The 25,244-nt window shown below is 39.6% G+C and overlaps 1 protein-coding gene across 2 annotated transcripts in view; it reads left to right on the plus strand.

The window, feature by feature from the left end:
- dennd1b (DENN/MADD domain containing 1B) overlaps positions 1-25,244 on the plus strand; it is a 138,883-nt gene that overhangs the window by 15,593 nt on the left and 98,046 nt on the right. For both annotated transcript variants that reach the window (XM_032571735.1, XM_032571734.1), the window contains exon 3: positions 10,654-10,697. In XM_032571735.1, the coding sequence (XP_032427626.1) occupies positions 10,654-10,697 (44 nt within the window). The remainder of the gene's footprint in view (positions 1-10,653; positions 10,698-25,244) is intronic.

The following is a 25,244-nucleotide window of genomic DNA, read 5'->3' on the forward strand; positions in this document are numbered from 1 at the left end:
AAATTGTCCGACTCCGGGTTCCTGTGTTCTTTCAACGTCTGCATTTTTGTGTTCTTCAGATTTAGCATTTGCATAGTGTTTCCACAAACTCAGAGCAAAGTTTGAGTTTGCGCTGTGCTAGATTGCATAATTTTGCACTGCAAGTTGTTTTACGCTGAAAAACTGGCTTTTCAAGATTTCTCCCTGATTTGTCAAAAGTTTGATCAGAGTATGCTTAAAAAGATTAATTACTGGTTTAAATAAAGTTTTAATACCTCAACTGTAAAATGATATACTTCTTTGTATTTAATTTTTTCCCTTTGGTTTTAGATTTACGTTAAGCTGAACAAGCCAAATTTTATCAAGAAACCCAGCATGTTTACCTTCCCATAAGTGTAGTTCGTCAAAAGTTGACATTCAGTAGTTTTCTGCCAAATTACATGTAAGAGTGGATCATTCTTGTGTGCAAAGCTGCATTTTGGTGATGTTTTGCCAGTATTTTTCTGTCAGTGCGCCGTCCATCAGTCCTGCAGCATGCTGAGGCCCCTGTGTATATGTTTGAGTTTAGGTAGAGTTGTACGCTTTTAACAGATCCAGGTATGTTGCCATCCCTGTGGAAGGATTGGCTGACTGAGAGCTGACTGCCTGACTGAGAGCTGTCTGTCTGTCAGCCTTTGCATGTGAACTTCAAATCGCAGCTCGGCGGCACCGAGCATGTAGCCGCCAAAGGCAAGGCTTTACAGTGTCATCAGCGCCACGCGGCTGCCTCTGGGTGCTGTGCCATGTGACATTAACTGAGATCGATCCCCTCCACACCTCAAGGAGCTTCTGTGCTGCACACGGCTTTTTCTCTTAAAAACAGTCGTCTAACAAAGACCTCAGCAGCAGCTTTTAGCAAATTACCAAGCAAACCCTTGAAATGTTCTGTGATAGACACACACTAAAGGTGAATAATTGTTTAATAATCTTAATTAAATGGAGTCCAGCTTTTTTCAGCATTTACTTAGCTGTTCTGTGAGGACTGTGTGAGGTTTGTTAGGACTCATTAGTCAACAAGCCACATAATGAAGGTAAACTAATGTAAGAGTGAAAATTGGAGTTATGAAAATGTAAAATGTTTTGGAAATGTTTTATTTTGAAAGGCTCCCCGGATGGGGGAGAAGAGCGAACGTTCGGGGACAGCTGAGTTCGGTGACAGCTGATGGTGTAGCGGAAAAGAAATTAAATGTTCGACATTGAGAAAGAACTCAATTGTTTCTGTGGATTATTCTACAAAGGAGAATCTAAGTATCTGGACACCCACAAGTCTTACACTAACACACAATGTGGTGAAGATTATAGATTATCGATCGATCCAATATTAATATCTGTATCGGTCACAGTTTCTCTATTGGGCAGTCATGATTTATTATTTATTTTACATTTTCTTAGAATTTCTAATTGCACTTTGAACCATTTGTTGCGGTCTGTTTTTACACATTGTTTTTCTCAGTTTCTTTATTATTTGTTAGATCTTCAATCAGGCACACCTGATCGTTTTTTGGAAAACTCCAACTTTAGCAGCACATAGCTGATGCACAAGGAGCGCAGTATCTTTGGTAGCTCTGGAGGCGCTCACCCACTGCTCAGGTGGGAGAATCTCTTGAGGATGACAATGTGGATCATTCTCTCCACAAACATGGCCTTCAAGAGTAATAAGAAAAAAAACAAATTCTGAAAAAAAGCCATAGGATGTCTTATTTGCAGTGTCATCTAGAGGACAAAGCAAACATGTGGAAGAGACTCCTCTGATCAGATTAGAGTACATACAAAATCTTATGTATGTGTGGGTTGGAAAACCTGCACTGCACTAGGTGCATTAAGGCTGAAACAATTAATTACAATGAATCGATTATTAAAATAAACAAAGTATTTATTAGGGGTTCTAAATACCAATGCACATCACATTTCTCAGATTCTTAATTTGTAAAAAAGAAAAAAAATCATAAACAATATATAATTTCCTTCAACTTAGTAGTTTTGGACAACTTTGTTGTCTGTATATTAAAGTTCAAGCGGTTTAAATACTTGCAAGGAACTGTGTATTACACACATTAAAAAAAACAACATCCCTTTGTATATTAATGTAGTCACACCAGCCCTCTCCTTCACTTTGCCTTTGACTGAGTTCATAGAACTGTTATTTGTCTTTATTTTCATAGATGTTTTAATGAAAGCAGATGGTTGGAACATATGCAGAAACATATGCATTTACATAAAGACATGTTTCAGCCAACTAGCAGCACCCACCAATGAAATCACTGTGTTTACTTGGTGGCACTCCGACCAAAGCGACGCGGTTTGCTCCTCTGTCACGTGTTTGTAAATAAACACTGATAGTGGCCTGGAGTCCAGCTTTTTATATTATACATTATATTTTAATGTCTAAGGCCTGAAACACTACAGAGTAAAGTCATTGGACTCCCCCATAGAGATGCCGTTTTAGTTTATGTTCCTGTTTAAAGGAGGACCCCCTCCTCTTAACAAACTCGCTGTGTGGTGGCTGTGTTGAAGATGCAGTCATGCGACGCTGGTGTTTGACATAATGTTGGACCAGTATGGAATCTGACTGGGAATATCAACGCTGATACGTGGTGATACAGAGAGGCTGTCACAAAGGTTGCATCCATATGCTGTGCCACTCATTCGTGAAGCTGTGAAATTGGGTTGCATCCCAACTAGCCCGGAGACAGTATCGCTTTCACTCCTCTCATTCTGTCTCTCTCACTCTCTCTCTCCACCTCTTCTCCACCCCCCCTCTCTCTCTCTTTCTCTCAGCTCATCCCACTGAAGCATTTTTCTCACATTGCTAGGGAAGATGGAACAACTAATGTGGCATTAATAGGGTCACATCATCTCCATGCAGCTCGGTCTTTCTTCCCCTTCCAACTGAGACTGTTGTTTATCTTTTTCAGATGTATCTGTAGAGATGGCTTGGAAATCCCTCAGGCCAGCATCTCTCACATGTGAAGGCTGCCAGTTGGGTTTTTTGGCTGGCAGCTCAGACTCTACCTTAGAGGTTGTTTTTTCTCTTTGTTTATTCAAATTTTTAAGCATTTGGAGGCAAATCTCATCACTCCTGTGAAAATGGAGACCTATTTATAGATGTTATCTAGATCAGCTTTGTGATGCATTTGATGGCGCTTATCTAAAAAAAATTATTTTATAGTGTTAGATGTAACTAAAACTGAAAATTAAATAAAATAAATATGGTAACTGACTTGAATCCAGGAAAGTTTTCCAGAAAACTGGGTTTTTCTCTCTCACTTTGCAGTCCTTACTTTAACAACATAGTGTGACCAATCAAGATTAGTAAACTTAAGGAGCATGTCATAGTTTTAAGATGTGTCTGAAAACATTCAAAATCAGCATGAAATGTAATGCCATTTGCAGTACGAGACGTGATAGGCAAATTGAAAAACCAGTTTTAAACGTCCCTGAGTATGTTTTTCTTTCTGCTGGCTTTTGAAAGATGCCAGTTAATCTGCTTAGTCCTTTAATTGTGAGCGAAGGGGCCGGGCCTCCTCCCGGCCAGAATAAGACTGCTGATCCAGAAGTAAAACGATGACCACTGCACTTATTCCTCCCTTTAGGTTGTTCAACCCCCCTTAGTTTTCTTTAGCCGCCCCTCGTCTCCGCCTCCTCCAGCATTGCCTCCATCAGAGGGAAGAAAGCTTCTTCTTCTGACAATAGACATTTTTTGCCATATGTTGGCTTGACATCTTCATCAGGTTCACAGCAGGTTACCTTAGTTAACTTTCACTCCACTGCCTGATGGGATTTTCTCCTCCCGATTCTCCAGTCGGCCCTGGCTCAAAGTCTAGACGGCCTCCGAGGCAGAGTCCCTTTAGCCCCCTGTCCACAATGGCCATATTGTGGACGCTTAGTAGTGCTAGCTTCCTCCAGTTATAGCAAACAGGCTAGTGCTAAAACAATGCTTTTGTCCAGGGGCATATGAGGGGGTCTAATCCACTACATACTGTGAAATAAGTCTCTGCCTGAGATGAGAGCGAGCGAGAGAAAGTGAGTGAATGAAATCTTTGCCAAGGAGGTTAGAGTGCAGCAGTTTAACCCCTGGCCACGAAAGAAGGAGGAGAGGAGGCAAAGGGAGAGGGAAGAAAAGAGGAACAAGAAGAGGCAGGCGCTACATCCCTTCATCTCTGCAACACGGATGGAGGAGAGGGGCTGCCGGTGGCTTTCTCAGCTTCTCTTCTCACCAGAAGAGCTGCTGTTCGCCATATGGGATTTGGCCTCCCTTAACAAACAGGCCTTCTATTCACTCACATTCAGTCGTCGATGGAGAAAAAAGTGCATTTTTATGCCTTTACAACACTGCATGGCCATGAGGGCTCCAAGTCTGTGTTTGATTCACATAGTATAGAGAATTATAAACCAAAAGCTTTCATCTAAATGTGTATTCACACTGGATTTAGAGTTGGCTCTTTTTGTGCTTCACTGAAGTCCCAGTTTTAAAGTGCCTCTGTTACTGCTAAGGTGATCATATAGAAGTACAGAGCACAAATCTGCCTCTGGTCCGTGGGCGTATTCCACGTTCATCATATGCTTATTCCAGTTGTTTGAAAAGGATATTTTTATCCAGCACTGTGTCAGTCAAAGTTAGTAGGCATGTTTTTTTTCTCTCTCTTTCAGTGACAAAATGACTTCAAGTTGAATAACTCGCTGTGCAGCGCTGGGCAGTGTGAGGTTTCTGACACACTGGTAAAATGTGCCAACTTTTCCTCCAACCAGCAGCATTAGGAATGACATCCTCTGCCAGCAGCTTCTTTTTACCCTACTTGAAAATCCCAAGAAGCACAGATTTATGCCAAGACGAACATGCCAACCTTTCTCATTTAGAGGCAACAGACAAAGATTTGTGGGTAAAATTAAAGAAAAGGGAGGTAAAGCAGCAAGTTTATTTCATCTCTAATCTTAGAGCAGATATACAGTAGATGAGTGAGATGGGTTGCAGTTAGAGATTCACCAATAAGATTTTTTTTAACCAATAGCAATTTTTATTTATTTATTTATACATGTGCATGACTGATGTGTTTGTAGAAACTGTCCAACTGGCTAAATAGTTCAGTAGCATGACACATGCAACATTTAAAGTATTTTAACCAATCTCAGTTTAATTTTATTGAGTAACATTGAAGAATAACTGTGAAACAATACAAAGTTGGTTTAGCTGCACATGAGGCTGTGGTCTTAAATATAAATGAAAAGTTTAGATGTCACCTGGAGGGCGGGTCTGTCAGTCATTCTGCTCTCACAGCAGAGCAGAAGGGGAAGCTGATTTTCACATATTTGCGGAGGCAGATGAGATCGATGAATAAGATCGGTTTCTAATGCAAGTATCAGCCGATCGCAAATTATCCAAAATCAACTGATCAATTGCCAGTTGATTGATCAGTGCATTCCTGCTCCTAACAGTCCTTTGTGATATGAATATTGCACATTGATGTTGTGATGTTGATGTTAATTTGATGCATTTCTGGAAAATATTTTAATTTTAAAAATCTTTTTCCAGTATTTACCCTTTTGATTGCTTATTAGCGAAAGGGGAGAAATAATTGTAAGCTGATTGGTTCATTTTAGAACCAGTGTCTGTTTAACATGTTGCAAATCTACATGTAATTGTTTTGTATCTTTCATGTATTATTTCTAATTACCGGCTGACCCTCTCGCCTCCGGCTTTTAGTGACAGGCGTGTTAAAAGTAGCCAAAACATTGATTTTTGAACCATATCAACCACCCAGGCCCCCTCCACCCCTTTTCCCTCACCAGTATCTGTGTCATGGCTCAGGGCTGTCGGATTGTTGCCCCCACTGTGACTGGGGGAGGTCAGCCATGCTTGAAGCCCTCAGGGATCAATGGACAAGTCACTGTACTGTAAATACTCACTCCTGAGCTTGCTATCCATCTGTAAACACATATCTACTCATGCAGTACACATTTTCACACACGCTGCACGCAGGCACCAGTGGTCACTTCTTGAGCTTTTTCGTCACATTCGCCCATCTCGATTTTCCTGGGTGTGAATGGAGGAATCTAACTCTCAATAGGTGATTTCAATTCAATTCTCACCCATTAGATTTGTTTACATCGCACTGGGGTGATATATGCTATAGGTTGTTTTCATTCTGTCAGTCTTGCTGCCACTAGTGTCACATAAAATTGACTGTTTTTATGCTGCATCCAACAACTCTTTATAGATTGTGTCAGCTGTAGAAAATCCAATAAAAACATATTCAGCCTTTTTTGTTTTTGGCATTGATGGAGGTGACAGAGTATTTTTTCTGAATAAATGTATAATTCAAGTAGGTCTTAGTGTGAACGATGGATGTGTGCACAAGTAGCTGCAAAGAGGGTAACAATGTGAAAAAGAACAAGAACCTTGTTAGAAATGTATCAGTTCAATTCTGATGCGCATATGTTGTTCAAGGAAAGACTTTTGTATAATGCAAATGTTTTGTAGAATTTCCTATTTCCATTAACTGTACAGATTTATTTTTGACTACACAAGCCTGCACTTGTTCTCCAAAACTTCTGCTTTTCCAGTTTCCAAAGTAAATCTACCTTACCTAAGCACTGTGTAAAAGTTTTAACAGACAAAATGAGGCATTTTCAGAGTTTGTGACGCGATGGAATGTAAGTTTCTGGAAACACAAAAATGGCGGGAACTCATAAAAAAGACTAAATGCCTCAACTTGGATCTTTGGCAAGTTGAAACATCCACAGATGATTCAGGCTGCAAGAGAGCAAGATTTTCAGCAGGTAACAGGAAAACTAACCATATTTTGGAAAAGTTGCCCTTTTTCTTCTTTTTGACCTTTCTGTTGTGAAAAATTCTGTATTTGAAAATGATGGTTTTCCCTTTGGAAAACTCTAGAATACTTGCTGTTTTAGTAAAGCTAGCCACAAAATGCACTAATCACTAAAATAAGAAGCTAAAGACAACTCCAACATTTTCTCTTTGTTTTGAAATAATAGTAAAATGCTTTCTCACATGGTGGGATGACATCTTTTCCTCAAACATAAATTGCTAATGACTGTTCTTGACAGTAGTTTTTGGATCAACAGGCCAATGCTAATGCAAAAAACAGAAATCTCTCACAAAACTTGGATTTCAATTAAATTTTACCTTTTGAGCAGAAGAAACAGCTGGCGTGGACATTTCAAAATTGTGATAGCTAAATATTGAAGATCTGTCGTGGTGACATTTGTGTCCCTCGGTAGAGCAGCAGGGATCTCTTCACCTCTGTAACCTTCAACTCTCAGCTTTAACTCCTTCAGCGTCCTTTCTACACCCACCATTCACCCAACACCTTCAACGGAGGGGTGCATGAAGTGCGAAAAATAGAGAAAGAGGCAGGGGGTGCAAACATGAATATGACAGACATCTGGAAGTAGTAGGAGGGGAAAGAGTTGTGTTGTAAAATGTCTTAGGTAAGCATGGCGGAGTGATGCTTACCATTTCAGGAGATGAAGTCCTGAAATGAAGCAGAAATATGTGTTAACTGAGAAAAATCATGGAGGGAGAAGATGGTGACAAACGACAGGGAATCCAGAAGAAAAATGATTAGCAGTTGAAAAAGGAGACATAAGCTCCTGAAGGAACCTGGAGTGAATGGGATGAAAAGGCGACATGTATTTACATGTTCATGTTAAAGTTTTTTGTTAGAGCTGTACGTCCTGATATACACCCAGTAGGAAAAAAAAAGTCTGTTCCTGTGTAAAGGGCAAATATTCTGAAAAACAAATCCTATTTTGGCTTAATATTACTGCTTAGTGCAAGCAAAATATTTCCTTACTGTACTTTCCTTCCTATGTAAAATAAAAACACATCAGAACACAAAGCCAAGATATTATCGAGTTGTTAAGTTATCAAGAAGTTGTCAAGACATTTTAAAGGTGGAGTTATTCCATCTAAAATTTGTCAGAAAGAAAATTATTGAAAGGACAAAGTTTAGAAACTTTGTTGATGTAATCGTGATGTAGGCAGTGCATGCGTCAGATGCTTCATTGAGTTGGTAGGAAATCATATAAACTTCTGAAGAGTTCCCTAAAAGGTTCTCAGCAATCAGCTTTGCATGTTTCTAATACTGTTTTTATTCTGCTTTGTGCCAGCTTCATAATCAATTTCAAATGTGTTTTTCAATTGCATGATTTAAATGTGAAGATCTGCATTAAACTCTACATGAAGAAGTGGGTTGCCTCTCCGGGTCTGTTAGTTTGTCCGCCTGTCTGTTTTTTCCCCCTCCATCCATCCATCTGGAACCATGATTGTTAAAAAATGTGAGTTGGTTAAGAGAGAGACACTATTTTAGAGCCATGTTTGCTCATTTTTGTTGTACCTTTTTTCACAACTTTATTTTGTGTTCAGTCACGTTCTCCACATTGGTGTCCACCATTTAAGCTGTGAACATGGTTAAAAGCAATAAGAAACAGGAATATAATTATAGTGGTTCTTGTTAGTGGGACCCTCACACAACTTTGAGTGCTAAAAGTAGCCGCTCTGCACAACAAACCTCCATGTTCCCATGTCTTCTCAGGCCCTCTTTCGTCTCCAGACTTCCTGTCCCTCTTCATGTCTGTCATTCATCCCCAGCAAGCGTCTCCATTCTCTCACCCACTAAATCACCATAAAATAGCCTGACTGTGCCAGATCATAGGCTAGAAAGAAAGGGGGTGGTCATAGTTGGATTGCTGAGCTTTGAGGTCTGGTGTTCTTTTTATTATTTTTTTTTACTGGGCTGCTCTTTTCAGGATGAGACCCATGAAATCATCCAATAGGATTACGTAAGGCACCACAGGTTCTGCTGCCGCTCCGTCGTGTACGCTGCCATTGTGTTTCTGATTCTCACAGACATCCTGGGTTGTTAGCCATGAAGCCTCTCCTAACACTGTGATTACATGTTGGCTTTTCATTTGATTTCTTCTATTGGTTTTTATTCACAGTTGTTTAAGACTTCTGTTTCTTTTAAAATTTCTTCTCGTTCACTCATTCAGTTTTCTTTGAGCAGAGATGTAGACGTGTTTATTTTTTACTCTGTAGTCCATCTGCGACAGTGAACTTGGCACGCAAAAGCTGGTCTGCTTAAACCGTTGCTGTTCCTGCCAGGGTCACTGGGTGAACTCAGAGCTGTGGAAGCCATGTTTACCAGATAACCCCCGTGTTCAGACTATAGCTGGGCGCCCGCCTGCTCTCGAACACATGGCACAAACTGGTTCTATTGTGTGAAAACTCAAACACAAGTTAATAAGAAAGTGAAACTGCTAATTCTTTCCTTTGTTCCTTTCTCAAGTTTTTGTTTAACTTTGTCCTACTGAAACGGATTTAAGTCTATTGTCATTTTTCTTTACCAACTATATTAAAGTATGACGTATAAGAACTTGAGCATTAAAATATGTATATTTTAAACACTGTTGATGCTGCCGTTAAGTCAGTAATTTATAGATATTAGGAGCAAACCTAACATTATGCCATGCACACCTGTTGTAAAACAGGATTTCCTGTTATTTTACAGTAAAAACATTATTAGAGTTGACTTTCTCATCTGGCTTCAGTATCTTATAGTGTTAATTGTTTAGTGCAGCTAGTTGTACCATAATGTTATCTTTGTTTATATATTCTACTGAACGTAGACCCTAACAGTAACTTAGGTTGACATTTCTAAATCCATGAGTGATGAAGCTTAAAATGGAATTAGAGAGCAGTGTAGCTTGTCTTTATTTTAATCAGCCTTCCTGTTATCCGCTAAAAGTTCTGCCTCTTTAGTTGTGCAGCAGCAGGAATGAAGAAAATACTGTTTCCTAAGGTCTGATTTTTGAGCTTCTGACCAGCTGGTTTTAGTGACCTTTCAGTTTCTCATTCCTTTTTTTTTTGCTCTTTGCCACCATCTAAATTAAGAAAAATTATGTAAATTTTGTTACTTTGACAAGTCTCAGCCTTATTTGTTCAAAACAGTAATAAATTCCCACTGAGTCTCACCCACTCACTCAGATGATATGCGCAAATATCCAGAAATGTCTTTATTCACCTGATCAGCTCCTACTGTTCACTCAAAACATTTGAATAATAGTGTTTATCAAAACCAGCTAAGCTTTTGCATCGAACAAAACAGTATTTATTGTAAGTAGGTAATTTACTTGATCTGCAAATCCAATGATAATCCCATTTAATCTCTCATTTATGATATTCTGTTGTTTACTGAAAATAGAAATCAGAACCCTTTTATAGGAATCAACCTTTTGGTTTAAGATTTACATCCCAGCAAAACAGCAAAGCTTGCATCAATGTAGGAATAATTAAGCAAATAAACTAGAGTGTGTTATTGTGACTTTGTTAAACGTGCATGATTCGGTGTATAATATCAGCTATCATATCTACACTGAGGATATAGATTTGCATATTTACAACACAGTCAGCCTAGATACTCTCTTGTCTTTCAGTGTGCGCTGCTCCATGTGAGTGTGTGTGCATGTCAGCATATGAGTGTGTGTGCGTGCACAGGCTCGCAGCAGCCACCCTTGCCCCCACCCCTCTCATTAATATGTATGTGATCTGAGGCAGCTAGCGAAGACGGTGTGTTTCTCACCCGCTGATTAATGCTGTCTGTCAATTACCTCTAGATCCAACCGTGCTGTGGAGCTTCCCCCAGGACCACACAGACCAGGTTGGAACACACTCTGCTTTTTCTTTTTCCACTCTCTCCAAATCTCTCACTCGTTCAGTGTTACAGACAACCTCTACACCACCACCGCCATCTCCTCCTCCTCCTCTGCCGTCTCTCTTCCTTTTTCCTCACGCCCAAACTCACCCTGCCTTCCTGTGGTAACCTCCCCCAGCACCTATCACCACCACCGCTCTCCTTCAGGTGCTTCCTCTCCTCCTCCTCCTCCTCATCCCCAACCATCCTTCTCTGCCTGACTGTACGTCTGTGGTTGGTAATGAAAAGCAGTGAGCAGGTCTTCAATAAATGGTGAATCTGTAATTATCATGCATCCGTGACAGGAATGCACACCTCTATTTTCTCCCCCTTTTTCCTTCCCCTCTCCATCTCTTTTTTTGCCCTTCTCGTCATTCCTCCTTTTGTCTCGTATTTACTGTATTTAGTTTCAGTCCGAAATACATTGTCGTCTTTATAAAACAGTTTAAGGTAAGTATTTTCAACTTTGTGCTGCAAATGAAATATTACTAAAAATGTATGTAAATGATCCCTAACCCTAACCCTATTTTCTGAAATTGTTTATTATTTTTGTGAGCCGGACATGGGTCAGAGATTTTCTTCATTCATTTTAGCCAATTCAGATTTTTCTTTAGGAACTATTTAATTAAATGTATATAAAATTATAAAAAGTGTTAAATTCATGTATATAAAATTAAGGTTTCAAAATATCTTAAACTCGATGGAAACAGTAAGTTGGCCTTTAACTTGTTAACTACGGTTAAAATGTAACCGTACCATAAGACTTAATTTTTTTCTACAAGATCATTTGAAAATAGTGAGTGTGACAAAGTTAATATTTAAGAAGAAAAGTTCTAATTTACTGTTCTGTTAGAATGTTAAGCCATTCGTTTAATTATTGTACCTTAGAGCTGCTTTTTGGTTGTCTTTAAGTGTTGTTTTCTTTTTTTTTTTAGCCTTCTATGACATGAAACTAAAACTAAAAATGCTTTAGATGGTAACAAAGTCCTCACCAGAGTCTTATTACCTGCATTCACTGAATGTGTGTGAGGGTGCAGGGGGACAAGTTTCTAGCTTCCAAGAGGCTCAAAATCTTAATATTTAAAACTGTTAAGTTTGGTTGACATTTTATGCTTCTGATTCTTTGTTGTCCAAAGATTCACTGTACTGGTGTGATGTATCATAGTAAGCTCTTGACCTACTACATTACAGCTCATGAAAAGATACAAATAAATCAAGTTTAATTTATACATACCATATATCTGTTACAATAATGATCATTGATTTAGTTGTATGCAAATCAGTCAAGAAAGAATGATAATCCTGGGATTTTCTTTTAGCGCTGCTTTGTTTCAGTATTTACCTCTGTTACCTCCTGTCACTTCATTTAGCTGCACTTAACATTGTTGAACATGAACTCAGCATCATTATATTATAAACAACTAAATAGGACCCAGGAACTAAATTATCCTTCATGCCAGTCACAGATTTTAGCAGCTGTCTCGAGGGGACGGTAAGCGCTCTTGATTTGATCGGATTTTATTTGAAAGGCCTGCTCTTTCCCTCCAAGAAAAATATTCCGCCTCAGCAGGGTGTCTGTTTTATTTTCCCTGTCTGAATTCACCTCCAGAGCAAAACACTTTAGATCCAAGTTGATCAGAATGATCTCACATGCTTTAATACAGGAGTATATTAGTATAACTGTGTAAGCAGCACATGAGATTGAATCAGTCTCCTGTGCTCTATCAGCATGTGACAAGTCCTGATCTGTGGTTTGTGGAAGAATTTCAGTATTTGCACTGGTGATAAAAGGATGTAGCATATTACAGTCATAATATCTACATCCTATACTAATTCCATAAATAGCATTAATAGAAACTCTTAATTTTTTATGTCTCAAAATGCTGAAATTTTGATAGGTGTGTAATCAGTGTTTTGGCTACTTATATATATATATTCTTACAATTGACCTGGAAAATAAACAGTACTGTTAGTGAGAGAATTCTAAGAACATGAGAAAGCTGCAGTGTGTGCATATCCTTGAACCAATGCTTTGTTAAACCATGTATTTCAGTGTTTAGTCTACAGCATGAAGTCTTTCACCATAATAAATCTCCAACTGTCAATATTGTCTCACTTTTACTCTATAAAGCTGTGGATTGTGAAGATCTTTCCAGTTCACACCCCCTGAATCAGATTTAATTCTGAATTCTGGCTAAGTCAATTCCCAAACATCACTTTTCCTTTTTGTTTATTTGGATGTAAGCATTAACAGTTTATTACACCTGTACAAATACCTAAATTCAAGCAGAGGAAAAGTAACTACAGAACATGAGATTGCTACTGCTTTTTACCCTGATAGAATATTCGAGTAAGAAAATGTCATGAAAATCCAAATAGTAAGCTGAACTACATTTCAGGTCGGACAGATTCAAGGTAATCAGTGGGTATGTATGACATCAAGAAGGCTAAAGGCTTAATTTTTAAGTACAAATAGAGGTGTTCTTACTACTCTACCTAATATTGTTTCAATAAAAAATTCAACATAAATTTAAATCACTGAATTTAGTAGCAGTTTTCAAAAACGTATTGTTATTCTGCTGACGCTAAGTAAATCAAGCTGATATTAGCAGGCTAACTTGGTAGGCTATAGCTTACCAAGCTAGCCTGGTAAGGTAGTCAGTTTGTAGTTTCAAAACAGCATAAAATTAGAGTGATGGATGGCACTAATGTTTCCACATCATGACTTGAAATATTTCCAAATTGCTGAATTTCTCTATCTTGAAAATGGGGAAAGAAGTGTAAGGAGCCCCCTTTCAGCCAGCTGACTGGCAGTCCAGAGGTAAAGGTTTGGGGAGAGGCAGTGCAGTTTTTCCACTACACTGCTGTGTGAAACTCTGTCATCATGTTAAAAGGTCTTTGAACTCTTTGAGTGTTGTATCTTGATACCAGTGAGCATCACATGCTTAATCTCTATGGGTTTCGTCTAAGTGCAGCAAATGGCCAAAGAAAACCAAACCATGCAGGTTTTTATTCAGCTAAAAGTGGCCAGAGAACAGAAATCGAAGTATTTGACAGGTGACTGTAGAAATAAATGTGCAAGGTAACGTAAACAGGTTCAAAAAACACCCGCTGTAGTTTACACAGCAGTCTGGCACTTAGGTTTAAACAGCTCTACTGCTTCTCTGATCCACTTTGAGGAATAAACAGACTTGTAGAAAGATGCTTCAGGCAATTTATATCTGCCCCACAAGAACCAAGGCATGCTATCAGAATAAGACATAAAGAAAAGAAAACGGTTAGAGATTTATACATATCTGAATCTAAGAAAGATGTGTTTGTGTTTACGTGAGCCTCATCCGTCTTGTATCTCCAACATCCCCACTTCTCTTTCAGTCAGTTGTTTGTGTGCATAAGATGGCCCTTAAGTTGTGTAGTTAGTGTGCTGTATACAAAGGGATTGGTCTCTTTCCCTCATATACATAAAGGCGGTATTCACAGGCCTCATTACCAGGATTAGGGCTCTTTTCCTCCTTTGTGGAGCTGAAGGCTGGAGTCCTCTAGCCACAGTCTCTGTCTTCTGTGGCCTGAGCTGGCCAGCATATGGCAGCAGCAGCCAACAGTCTCTGCAGAGGGACTCAGAGCTCAGAGCAAGGCCTCCTTTTGTTTAGGCCGTTATTGTTGCGCAACGTAATGACATTTGTAGGCCGTAGGATCGAGGTGGAGGGGTTAGTCTTCCCCAGGGGAGGGAGACGGAAAGAGGGAGGAAGACAGAGTGGGATGGAGGGAGGGAAGGCATGTAGACAGAGAGGAGTGTGGATTATGGAAATATGAATTGATTTTTTTTTTCTGTTCAGTGGTAGAATAGAAAGCTCAAAGGAGAACAGACTGCAGGCTGACTGACACGCCGGGGTGGTGCTAGGCAAATCTGAAGTGAGAGGGGCTTGCTGCCTCTTTCTCTCTCTCTTCCTGTTTTTCCTCGTCTTCCCCCCCCCCCCCCCCCCCTCCTCTTTTCCTCCTTTAGCCCCTGAGACTCTCCATGCCCTGGTCATCTACAGATGCCACTTGGATAGAGATGGAAAGATGTAAGAGAGAGGGAGGGGAAAGGAGAGGTGGCTAAAGCATATATTTGAATCATAAGAGGGTTTTTTTCTTGTCTTTTTTATGTTTTTGCAAATGAAGCAGACAGATGGAAATCTGTCTGTTTTCTCTTAGATCTCATCCCAAAATTATTGAGGGGAAATCAGCAGACAGAATAGACACAGGATACAACCAGTTACATCTAGCTAACCCCTGCATGGCGTATGCAGCGCTGGTGGCCGACTTCTCCTGTGAATAACAGATGACAATACGATAAACACTCTGCAAGCTTCACAAACACAGAAACTAAGGCTGTTAGTATCTCCTCAGTAAGATGCTCACACAAACATACGCTAATGCAAATAGCTGTATGTGCTTAAAAAGAAAATAGCGTGATTGGCTTCAGGGGTGTTATTTCCCCCTAGTCTGTGATTATGTTTTACAGTTAGTTTTCAGAGTGGAATACACTGATTAGACATAATATTATGGCCACTGATAGGTTGATGCCTAACCCGCTAAGCTGGCCTCTATGTGTAGCCCAGCAGCTGAAATTGACAAAGACGTTGATGCTGGTTCTGATAGAGAAATACACAATGCATTACATATTGTTGCATTTGGGTCACCAACAACAACCTGCATGAAACTATCACTGCTGGAATCTGGAGTAATAGGAAAACGATCAATCTAATTTTACATCAAGAGTACGGCTAGTTTTTTGTGCATTGCTTGCCTGGAAAACACATGGCACAAAGCAAAAATGGTTCAGGAATACGTTGACTTAGTTTTTAAAATTATTAGAAACCTGAAGATATTTGACATGCTTAAAAAAAGGACTGTAGTCTTGCTGTTTATCTAACTTGTCTTCTGTTTGGACTAAATTATGGTCTTGCTTCCTGTATGTGTTCTTTCTCTCTCTACACACTTTTTCAGTTTAAGAACTGACATAAAAACTTAACTCTGCATGTTTTTATAGGCTTTCAATGTCAATCTGTTTTAAAATCATAAAGGAACTCTTAATGTTTGCCCTCATCCTCTTTGTTCAGTTCTTTCTTTTTACCTTCATTTTATTTCCATGCATATGTATTCATCTTTGGGTTTACTGTATTTTCCACCTTGCATGGTCATCAACCCCCTTCCTTCCACAATTCTTATCCTTTTGCCTCACAGAATACTGCTACGAGATATTGCAAATGCAAATTACACACAAATTACATTTATTTTTCTACCAGTCTGGTAGTATCAAGGGAGGAATAAAGGAAATATTGAATTATAAATAGAATTCACTCCAAGGCCCCACATGAACTGTAAACTAAAGTTGATGTTAACTCTCCGTGGCTATTCCGCACATTTTACTGTAATAAGGAACCTTTGATCTTGCTGCTGCATACTGCGCCGTACTGACTGTACGAGACGCTGCTTTCATTTATGCCAAGGTTGCATGTGAGAGTTCGATACTAAAGAAATATCTCTGCTTTGATATGGACACGTACGGCTATGTATAATCAATTTGTAAAGCTTTCCAAAATTTCCCAGTTCCTTTTATAAGCAATTGTTGACTTCCTGTCATGCAGCTTTATGATCTCAGCAAATTTAGAATATGAGGGCTCTGCAGGGAGGAGTCATTGACTTTATCAAAGAAATTGTTCATATGTTTGGAAAAACAGGCCTGTAGCTCTTATTTAAAACATGCTGTTTGAGTTTTACATTGGGTTTAATCGTCTTAGAAGGATAAATGCTTCCTTGCTTCTTTAATCATTAAATTCCTTTCTGATTCAAAGAATTCAGAGTTTAATCGAGGATCCAAAATAAACACTTGCTAAGTGGTAAATACAAACAAATTAGATCACACTGTCTGCCTCTACCTCTGACTGTCCCAGACCTAGACATTTTGGCAATAAAAACGTGTATAATTTTATTATATTGTTTATCTATTTCTGTTTAGAGATAGAAGTTATTGATTAAATAATCTAAAGTTGATTGATGTTATTAAATGACTACTGATTACCGTGATTGATAAGTGATCATTTTCCTAAAAAAGCTTTCTCTTGTCTACCGAGTTGACCTTCTTTCCTTAACACAAACGGCTATGTTTTCATAATATATTGGATTTTAAAAGAGCACATAATTATATTTTTTTAAAATATTGTCAGCTGTATTAAATACTGACTGAATAAACAAAGAATTGTGGTTTTCTCACTTTATTAACCTAAGACATATATATAAAATATAACAAAACGAGAATTTCTTAGGTTGTTGAAAAGAAAATATGAAAAGAATAAAACGTGACACACTTAATCCCACATGAACAGAGAGATATTCACGGCAGACTTTATTTGCCACTCCATGCTAATGAAGTGGACAGAAACTGCTTGAGCTTGTTGAGTGTTTATATTTCTAAACAGAACCTCATAAAGAGCATTTTGCATCCTACACCAGACTATGTTTGAACCGTTTCACTTTCCTGTTGAGGGACACACCCGCCGCCATCTTTGTTTCACTTACAACTGGCTCCATGACCAGCGGCGCCCTCTTCAGGGATGGTGGCCAAACTGGAACACTTAAAGAAGGTCTAAGCAGACGTTATTAGTTAATCGATTGGATTAACTAATAATAATCAAACTAATTTTAATCTAGCAAATCAGTAATCGACAGTTATTCGTGATTAATTGTTTGCATCCCTATTTCTGCTGTTGCATTATTTTGTTTAAACCACTAGCCACTTTCATTAGATGTGACTTGAGGCCAAACTGGTTCTTGTAGTTCTGTAAATCTATTACAGAAACACTGAGAGACAGACAAAGATGAGTAGAAGAAAAGAGGAGGACGGTCTCTCGAGGCTTCGTCCTCGGTAGCTCTGAGAGCTGCTCTGACACCATTCTCCATCAGGACAGCCTGGCTGACACGCTGTGATTGGTGGCTGCAGCTCTGTGGACTGACTCTGGATGGGGGGGATGCAGGGACAGGGGGTCGATGGGGTTGGTGAGGAAGAGGTGGTCTGCGGGAATGAGGTAATGGAGAGGAGCCTGTGGACATGATTGGTGATTGTGTCCCAGAGGGAGTTGAGTGTTGACCCTGAGGAGAGAAGAAGATGGAGGGTGAGATGTGTTGGTGGAGGAGTCCATGCGGGTGTGCAAAGGTTGGGTAGCATGGGGTCACAGATACTAACCTGAACACAATGATATGTGGGCCTCAGATGATATGCTGCACAACACCCAAAGGAAGCAGGTGCAAATAAAACAATAGGTATAAGAAAATGTTGTTGAAGTAGTCAAAGGGAATGTTTGCAGTCAAAATGAAACAGCTAAGGTTGTTTACTTTGAGGTTGGAGGTTGAATAACTTGGGTACGATGAGGACTATGCAAAATGAAATAATTCATTTTTGTTTTCATAAATTGTCAATACTTTATAAAAGCACCATTTTCTGAAAGTTACTTTGCATATCTGACATTTCTACCCACTCTTTTTTGCAAAAAGCTCAGGTTTAGTCAGACTGTATGAGGAAATATGTTTGAACACTAAATTTCAAGTCTTGCCACAGATTTTAAAGTTGATTTAGACTAGTCCTTTGATTAAAATTTCTTTTGTAGCTCTGACTGAATGGTTAGTGTCATCCTGCTAGAGGGTGGCTAAAGATACGTGTTGGTATCACCTAACCAAAGCACCTTCTTCCACAAGGTTGCTTGGTCTTCTTCATGGCTTGTGACAAAGAACTGTTTAGGGTTCTTATGAATTTCCTTTAATAAGACAGAAAGCCAAAGGAACCCATACCTACACCACTACTCCTTAAATAATAGTTGGCTTGTCAACAGATTCCCCCACCTGAAGTGTGGAGAGTGTGGAGTTACTGCTTTTATTTGCAAAAAATGTAGAAAGTCAATATATCATTAAAAATGTGTATTTGTGCAACAAAATGCCTGAAAATCTTGTTTAAAATTTGCAGTTTGTAAAGCTACCTGCCATCTCTAGACACTGGTTTCTCTGAGTCCTCTCAAACTGTGACACTGTTGACTATAAAATAAAGCAATGGCATCATGGTACGAGGTATGGGAGGCTGGTTTGAAAAAAAAAAGGATCCTGTCTTACCCCTCTGTGTTTTCATGTGTTGAGAGGTCTAAATGTGTGTGTATTTGTTTATGCCTATGATGTCTTGGTGTGTCACAGGGTCTTGTCTTTCCCCTTCACTGCATCCTGACAGCAGTGTCAAACAAGGCCTCATATGATCTCTGTATGTCTTTGAGACTATATCTGTGTATGCGTCTGGGTTGATATTGTTTTTATTCTTCTCCCTAACCCCTTTCACCTAAGATCCCCGAGGTGTTTCAGGGTCCTGTCTAATGGACAGTCTCGCCCCGCTAAGCTGGCCTTTGACTCGGGCACTGAGCTGGATGCCTAACTAGGCCCCGTTGTTGCTCATGGGTCCTGATTGCGCTGACCTCTGGGGCTGGCTTCCTGGGAGAAGAACGGTGGTGGAGAGGGAGAAGCAGAGCAGAGGAAGTACTTTTACGCCCCGTTGCGCACATCTCTCCAACATCAACCAGTGACTGGCAGAAAAGAAAGTGGGAGTGTGTTTTGGCAGAAGAGAGAGGAGCCGTTAGCTGCTTGTGTTTCCCAAGCTGTAGGTGAACAGGAGATTAACCAATGTGTTTTCTGGTTAAGGAATCCCTGGATGCATGTAATATTTGAAGTTTTCTGTAAAAGAGAGTTTTAATGCAATTTCTTATAGCACGACAGTTGGGCTTTTCACTTGGATGATGCAAAATCTTCAAGCTTTCTTCTTTTTAATATTGATCAAATAAATCACAACTCAACTGACTGAATCATTTGAATTTGAGCCCTGCTCATAGGTACACATTGCTGGTACATGTTTGGGCATGTTTGTCTTCAAAATAACTGTGGTTCTTTGTCCCATAGATTCAATAAAAAGATGGAGACATATTTAAATATTGATGACATGATTGGATCACTCAGTTGCTGCATATATATCAGCTGCACATCAGTGATGGGATTCATCACATCCTGAAGGGGCTCTATTAGATGGAACTGGCTTTGTGTGACGGTGTATTGTCCTGCTGGAAGAAGCCATTAGAAGGGGAGTTCACTGTCCTTCAGCAACAATAGGTAGGCTGTGCCTTTACAGCAGACACCTTAACCTCCGGGACTTGGACCGCCACTGGTCTGTGGGTCAGTTAGTCCTGGCACTATTCAGAAAAATAAATGTTTTGTAATTTTGGTGGTGTTAATTATTAAACTGTGAGTAGTTTCATTTTGAAAAACCGAAAGTATTTGTCTGCTTCTGTCTGTGCACTTGACACATATAGCAACTGAGACGGTTCAAGATGACAAGAATGTGAGCTGACATAGATCTGGGAGCATTCAGTCCGGTACAGAAATTTCCTTTATGCCCCCCCACCCTCAATCTAGTCAGTTAAAAACACATAAGCCAGGTTGTATAGCTGGAAGCCCTTCAATTAAACAGAGCTTAATTGATATCCAGGAAATATCCAGCAACACCAGTCTGAACCTTTGATACAAGGGAAAATGTGTCCTTACTTTCTCTACCATCTGAATGTTGCACCCAAAATTAATTAATTGGAACAGTCAGCAATTTTCCAAACCATTATTTTCAAATTTGGTTGAGCCGTTGTGAATTGTATGGTAAGTTTGGTGTTATTAGCTGACGTAAGTGGCCTTCTGTGACTGGGTTAGGCTTAGTACGTTGTGTATTCAGCAGAAATATTCCAGAAACATTTTCTTTAACACTTGGTTATTTTAGCCACTATTGCACATACCAGTCTGCCACATCAGACAAGTTGCACAACTGTGACTCACAGGATATTTTCTTTTGTTTCAGGACATTCTCTATAAAAGTGACAGATGGTTATCCATGAATATCCCACTGGATCTGCTTTTTCTGAAATTCTCAGACCAACATTCATGACAATCTCATGTCACTTAAAGTTATTTGCTTGCCTTCTCTTCTTGATCCTAAGTTTGAACTAAGAACTTATCTTCCCTGTGTCTAGATGCCTAGTAAGCAGTTGTGTAGGGCTGCCTAATAAACTGTCCATCTGCTTTTATACTCTGGGGTCTTTAAGGCAGCTTTTATGCACAGTGCCAAATTAAAGGAACCGAGATTTTAGAATGGAGAACATGGACATTGTTTAGGTTGGGTCAGTAGATTGTTCTGCTTTGATTAGTTTTTTGCACTCTATATTGGTTTCTCGGTACTCCGTGCTCAGTATTAGTGTATAATGCATAGTGAAGCTTGGCTTGTGAATTTGAAGTTGCCAGCAACCCTTAGTGTGGTAACTGCCATACACGGGAAGGAAGAGGACACTTTATGTGGTTTCAAGTTGTTTTGTTTCAAACAGAAAAAGTAATATTTAGATATATGATGCCAAACCGACCACAGCACGTTAACATAGCTGTGTTGCAAAGGACATTGTGGCTTAATTAGCAAGTATTTTCTCTGAACTACCCCAGATATGGCACAACCCCAAGGCTCAAATCACAGACAGAGATGGAAAGAATGGCAAAGGAATAGGGTGTTGGAAACAGGGGCAGTAAAAGGAAGGGAGAAGAGGAGGGTGCAGCAATGACCTGACCCTCTTCGCAGTATTCCTTGTACATCTGTCAACGAGACGTCCGCAGCCAAATGTTTAGCAGCCCCGTGTTGGGCTACGGCTCTCCCGCTGAGCTGCTGTATATGCGTTCTTATTGTGTGTGAGTGCATTGGTGTGTGTGCATGTGTTTGTGACGCCATGTGTTGGAGGCAGGCCCACATCAGGGTTCATACAGTCGAGCTTAGCCCAGTGGGAGTTGAAAGCTTAAAGAAGGAAATCCCCCCCTTGGCTTCTAGCTACACACACACACGCACACCCCAACACGCACACTCTTGCCATCTCTATATCTCGCTCTCTCCTCCTGGCACTTCATTAATGAAACCAATGCTTGTATGTTTGGGGCATATGCAGCTCTCTTGGCCCAACACTACTGTGTGTGTTTGTGTGAGAGAGATTGTGTGTGTGTTAGGAAAAGAGACATCTCCCCCATCACATGGTAATATATTCAGTGGAAAATCTCAGCAGAGGCATAATACTGCCGCTCTGCCCTGTCTGAGCCCATCTGTGATGTGTGGAAAGGACATCGGCAGGACAGGGTATTGGCTCTAGAATAATGCACATTGTTATTGTTGACTGTCCATACCTATTGGCTCTAAGAAGTTTGCCCTTTCACCTCACAACATTGGTAGGTCCAAAGTAGACTAAGCATTAAAAAATAACGTTATGTTGGAATTGACTCCTTTTACAGGTGTCAAACAGGGAAAGTGGAAGTTCCAGAAGATAGTTTTAGTCTTCCAGGTGGATCTCAGTATATTAGAATGTCCCATAAGGTTTAATGAATTTCATCATTCTAATTAAACATGGACTGAGGTACAGCCAGCCATTGGACATGGACATGTACAGTATATTTAGTTTATAGTCTCAGTACTTGGTCAGTGCTTGTTTTGGATGGATTTATGCTTCAATAGATCCATAGAGTTGATTATCCTGTGGCTCTGCTAAAGTTCTGCATTTTCACACCTAGTGTCCTTCATTTTCCTCTTGACAACACTTTATAGCTTCAGTAGGGAGTTTGGGTCAGGTGAGCTTGCTGGCCAATAACATGACTCCCAAAAATATCATTAACTGTGGAAACTTCTCAATGGCCTTCAATCATTTTGAATTCTCTGCCTCTCCACTTTTTCTCAAGACTCTGTGATTTTGACTTTGAAATGAAATGCAAATGTTACTTTTCATCTGAAAATGCATGACTTTAGACAAATTAGCAACAGTCCAGTCAATTTTCCAGGTAAGATGCTTCTGACATCTCTGGCTTAGGAGTAGATTAAAACCAGGAAAGCAGCAAGTTTAGATTTGGTTCTGAATGCATCCCTGTGTGTTTTTTTGTTCATCCTTTTCAACAATATTATTTTTCTTCCACTAAGCTTTCCATTAATACGTTTGGATACAGCGCTCTATGCAGCTGGATTGTTTAGCAATGACAATTTAATGCTCACTCTCTTTTGAGTCTCCTTTAGCTTTAAGACAGTGGTCTCTGACTGCATTCCTTGGGGCCATAGTCCTGCAACTTTTAGATGTGTCCCTTGTCCTACACACTTGAACTAAATAGTTAAGCTGCCTCACTAGCTTGCAGTAAAGCCCTTAGACCTCTGCTAATGAGCTAAAATTGGAGCCAGGTGTGCTGAAGCAGAGAAAAACTCCTAAAAGTTGCAGGACGGTCCTTGAGGACTTGAGTTCGAGACCACTGCTTTAAAGCATAGTCTTTAACTTTACTATAAATAAAACACCTAAAAATCACTTTGTGTGTAATTAATCTATATAAAAGTTAATCTTTTTAAACTGAGTCAATGAAATAAAATAACAATTAAATGGTGCACATATAAAGCCAAAATGTCCTTCTTTAACTCCTCCTAATGGAAACATTTAGTTTTTTGGGTTTTTTTTTAACTGCAGAATGACAGAAGTGCAGTAAAATGCATGACTTCTTACTTTTTTCTTCTGCAATCTAAAGGTGAATGTAAGGTTGAAGCCTGTGGAAACATGCTGTTGAGCAGCTCACAGGAGGCCCAAACGCACAGCCTTCGTTTTGTCCTTGGTTTATTCCCAGTTATGTCCTTCAGGTTCCTGAAGCAAGATTTGGAAACTCGGCTTTCTTTGCTGCAGTGTCTCTCCTTATGCGAGTGCTATGAATACACGAACACATAACGTACCTGTCAGGGTTTGGCAAGTGTTTGAGAAGGCCTGAGGATCAATCTGCCACCTTCAACACCTCCTGAAGACAGGCTCTGATAACACAGGACTGCTGTTAATCACAATAACCCCGTTCACCGGAGACGCTCTGCGTCAGAGGAGTCGTTGGGATCAAAAACATGAAGAGGGAATTAATAATAATCCAGAAAGACACAACTGCTCCCTCCCATCTCTCACCAATCAGCGGGAACGGAGTGAGCAAGAATGTGAAAATGTAACGCCCCCGTGTCAATTTTAAAAGTGCACCTCATCGGCTCATATGCCCCCCTTACCCCAACCCTCCATCCCACCTTCCCCCTGCTAAAGCAGCTGTGTTGCTTTGGTCCGGCTCTGAAGGCCGTTCTTATTACCGGCACAGAGCGCGGGTCAGAATGGCAAACCGGCAGCATACTATTAAAGCCTAATGAAAGGAATCTCTGCAGGGTCTGAGGTCTGCAGCGTCCAGAGGAGACACTACCTCTGCCCATTGTTCTTCTTCTTTCCCTGCAGTTCTGCAGGTCTTTTTTTATTTCTGCTCTAAATTTCATCTCTTTGCCTTCTGCTTGGTTTTTGTCACGTTTTTTTTTTTTTTTGGGTCACTGTCACTCATTTTCATCTGTTCTTCTGCATTTTAAAGGTCCCCTCTGTGTTAGCACCAGATATGTTTCTCATGACATTTTCACACTTTTTTCCACTTTCTTCTGTGTTTGCCTTCCTCTGTGATGTTCAGGCTCATAAATAGTTTTCTGAATTCTTCATGAAAACAGTAATGAAGGTTAAAGTTTCATCTTGGTGTTACATGTTGAATATACCCAGGGGATGTGATATTCCCTTTTCTTCTCAAAAAGGTTAGGGTCACTGACTGTGCAAACAGTTCACACTTCAAAATAAGACCTAATGTTTCACTGAGATTTACCTGTATAAATAAAGCTGAAATGATAATTATAAAATGAATATTATCCTAGAGGAAACAAGTTGTAAAAACCTTCTACATTAAGTTTAAATCTCGAAAAATAATTAACATAAAAGTGGATATTTGTTGTTTAAATGCACCTATGGCCAGAATAAAGCTGTAATCTAGGAGTTATTAAAAAATATCCGTCTTGTATTAGATTTTTCAAAGTCTTATGTGAGCCATTCAGACAATCACCAAACAAATTTAAACATTTTAATCACATGTAACTTTACCGATAACAGAAAATACTATCAAGTAATGTATTAAGGGGAATTTTCCCCATGTAGAGTCAAGAAATCATGCAATAGAACCTATCTGACAACATGAAGTAGGCTGAAAGATATGAAGAAGTAACACAAAGGAATTCAGAAAAAGAAGAGACATGGAGTCACAGTTTATATCAGTCTGGAAAGGATCCCCTCATCCTTTACTCAGCCACTGTGACTCCAGCAGAGCATGGGTGAAATTAACAGCGTTCCAGTTAATATATTCAGACAAGTCCGGATTCCAATATGGCAATGCTGAAATAGCCATTGTTCATAGTACCTCTTAAGTATGGCTTAAAGCAAACATTATTTTAAGCCATACTTTCTACATGCAAACACCACTTTTAAGTTGTTCAACTTAGAGTCACAGTTGCTACATGTAGCATTGATTTTATACGCACTCTGACAAGTGTGTCTTATAAAATATACACGTTTTCACCAC

This window comes from Xiphophorus hellerii, chromosome 9, assembly GCF_003331165.1.
Source record: "Xiphophorus hellerii strain 12219 chromosome 9, Xiphophorus_hellerii-4.1, whole genome shotgun sequence".
NCBI lineage: Eukaryota > Metazoa > Chordata > Actinopteri > Cyprinodontiformes > Poeciliidae > Xiphophorus > Xiphophorus hellerii.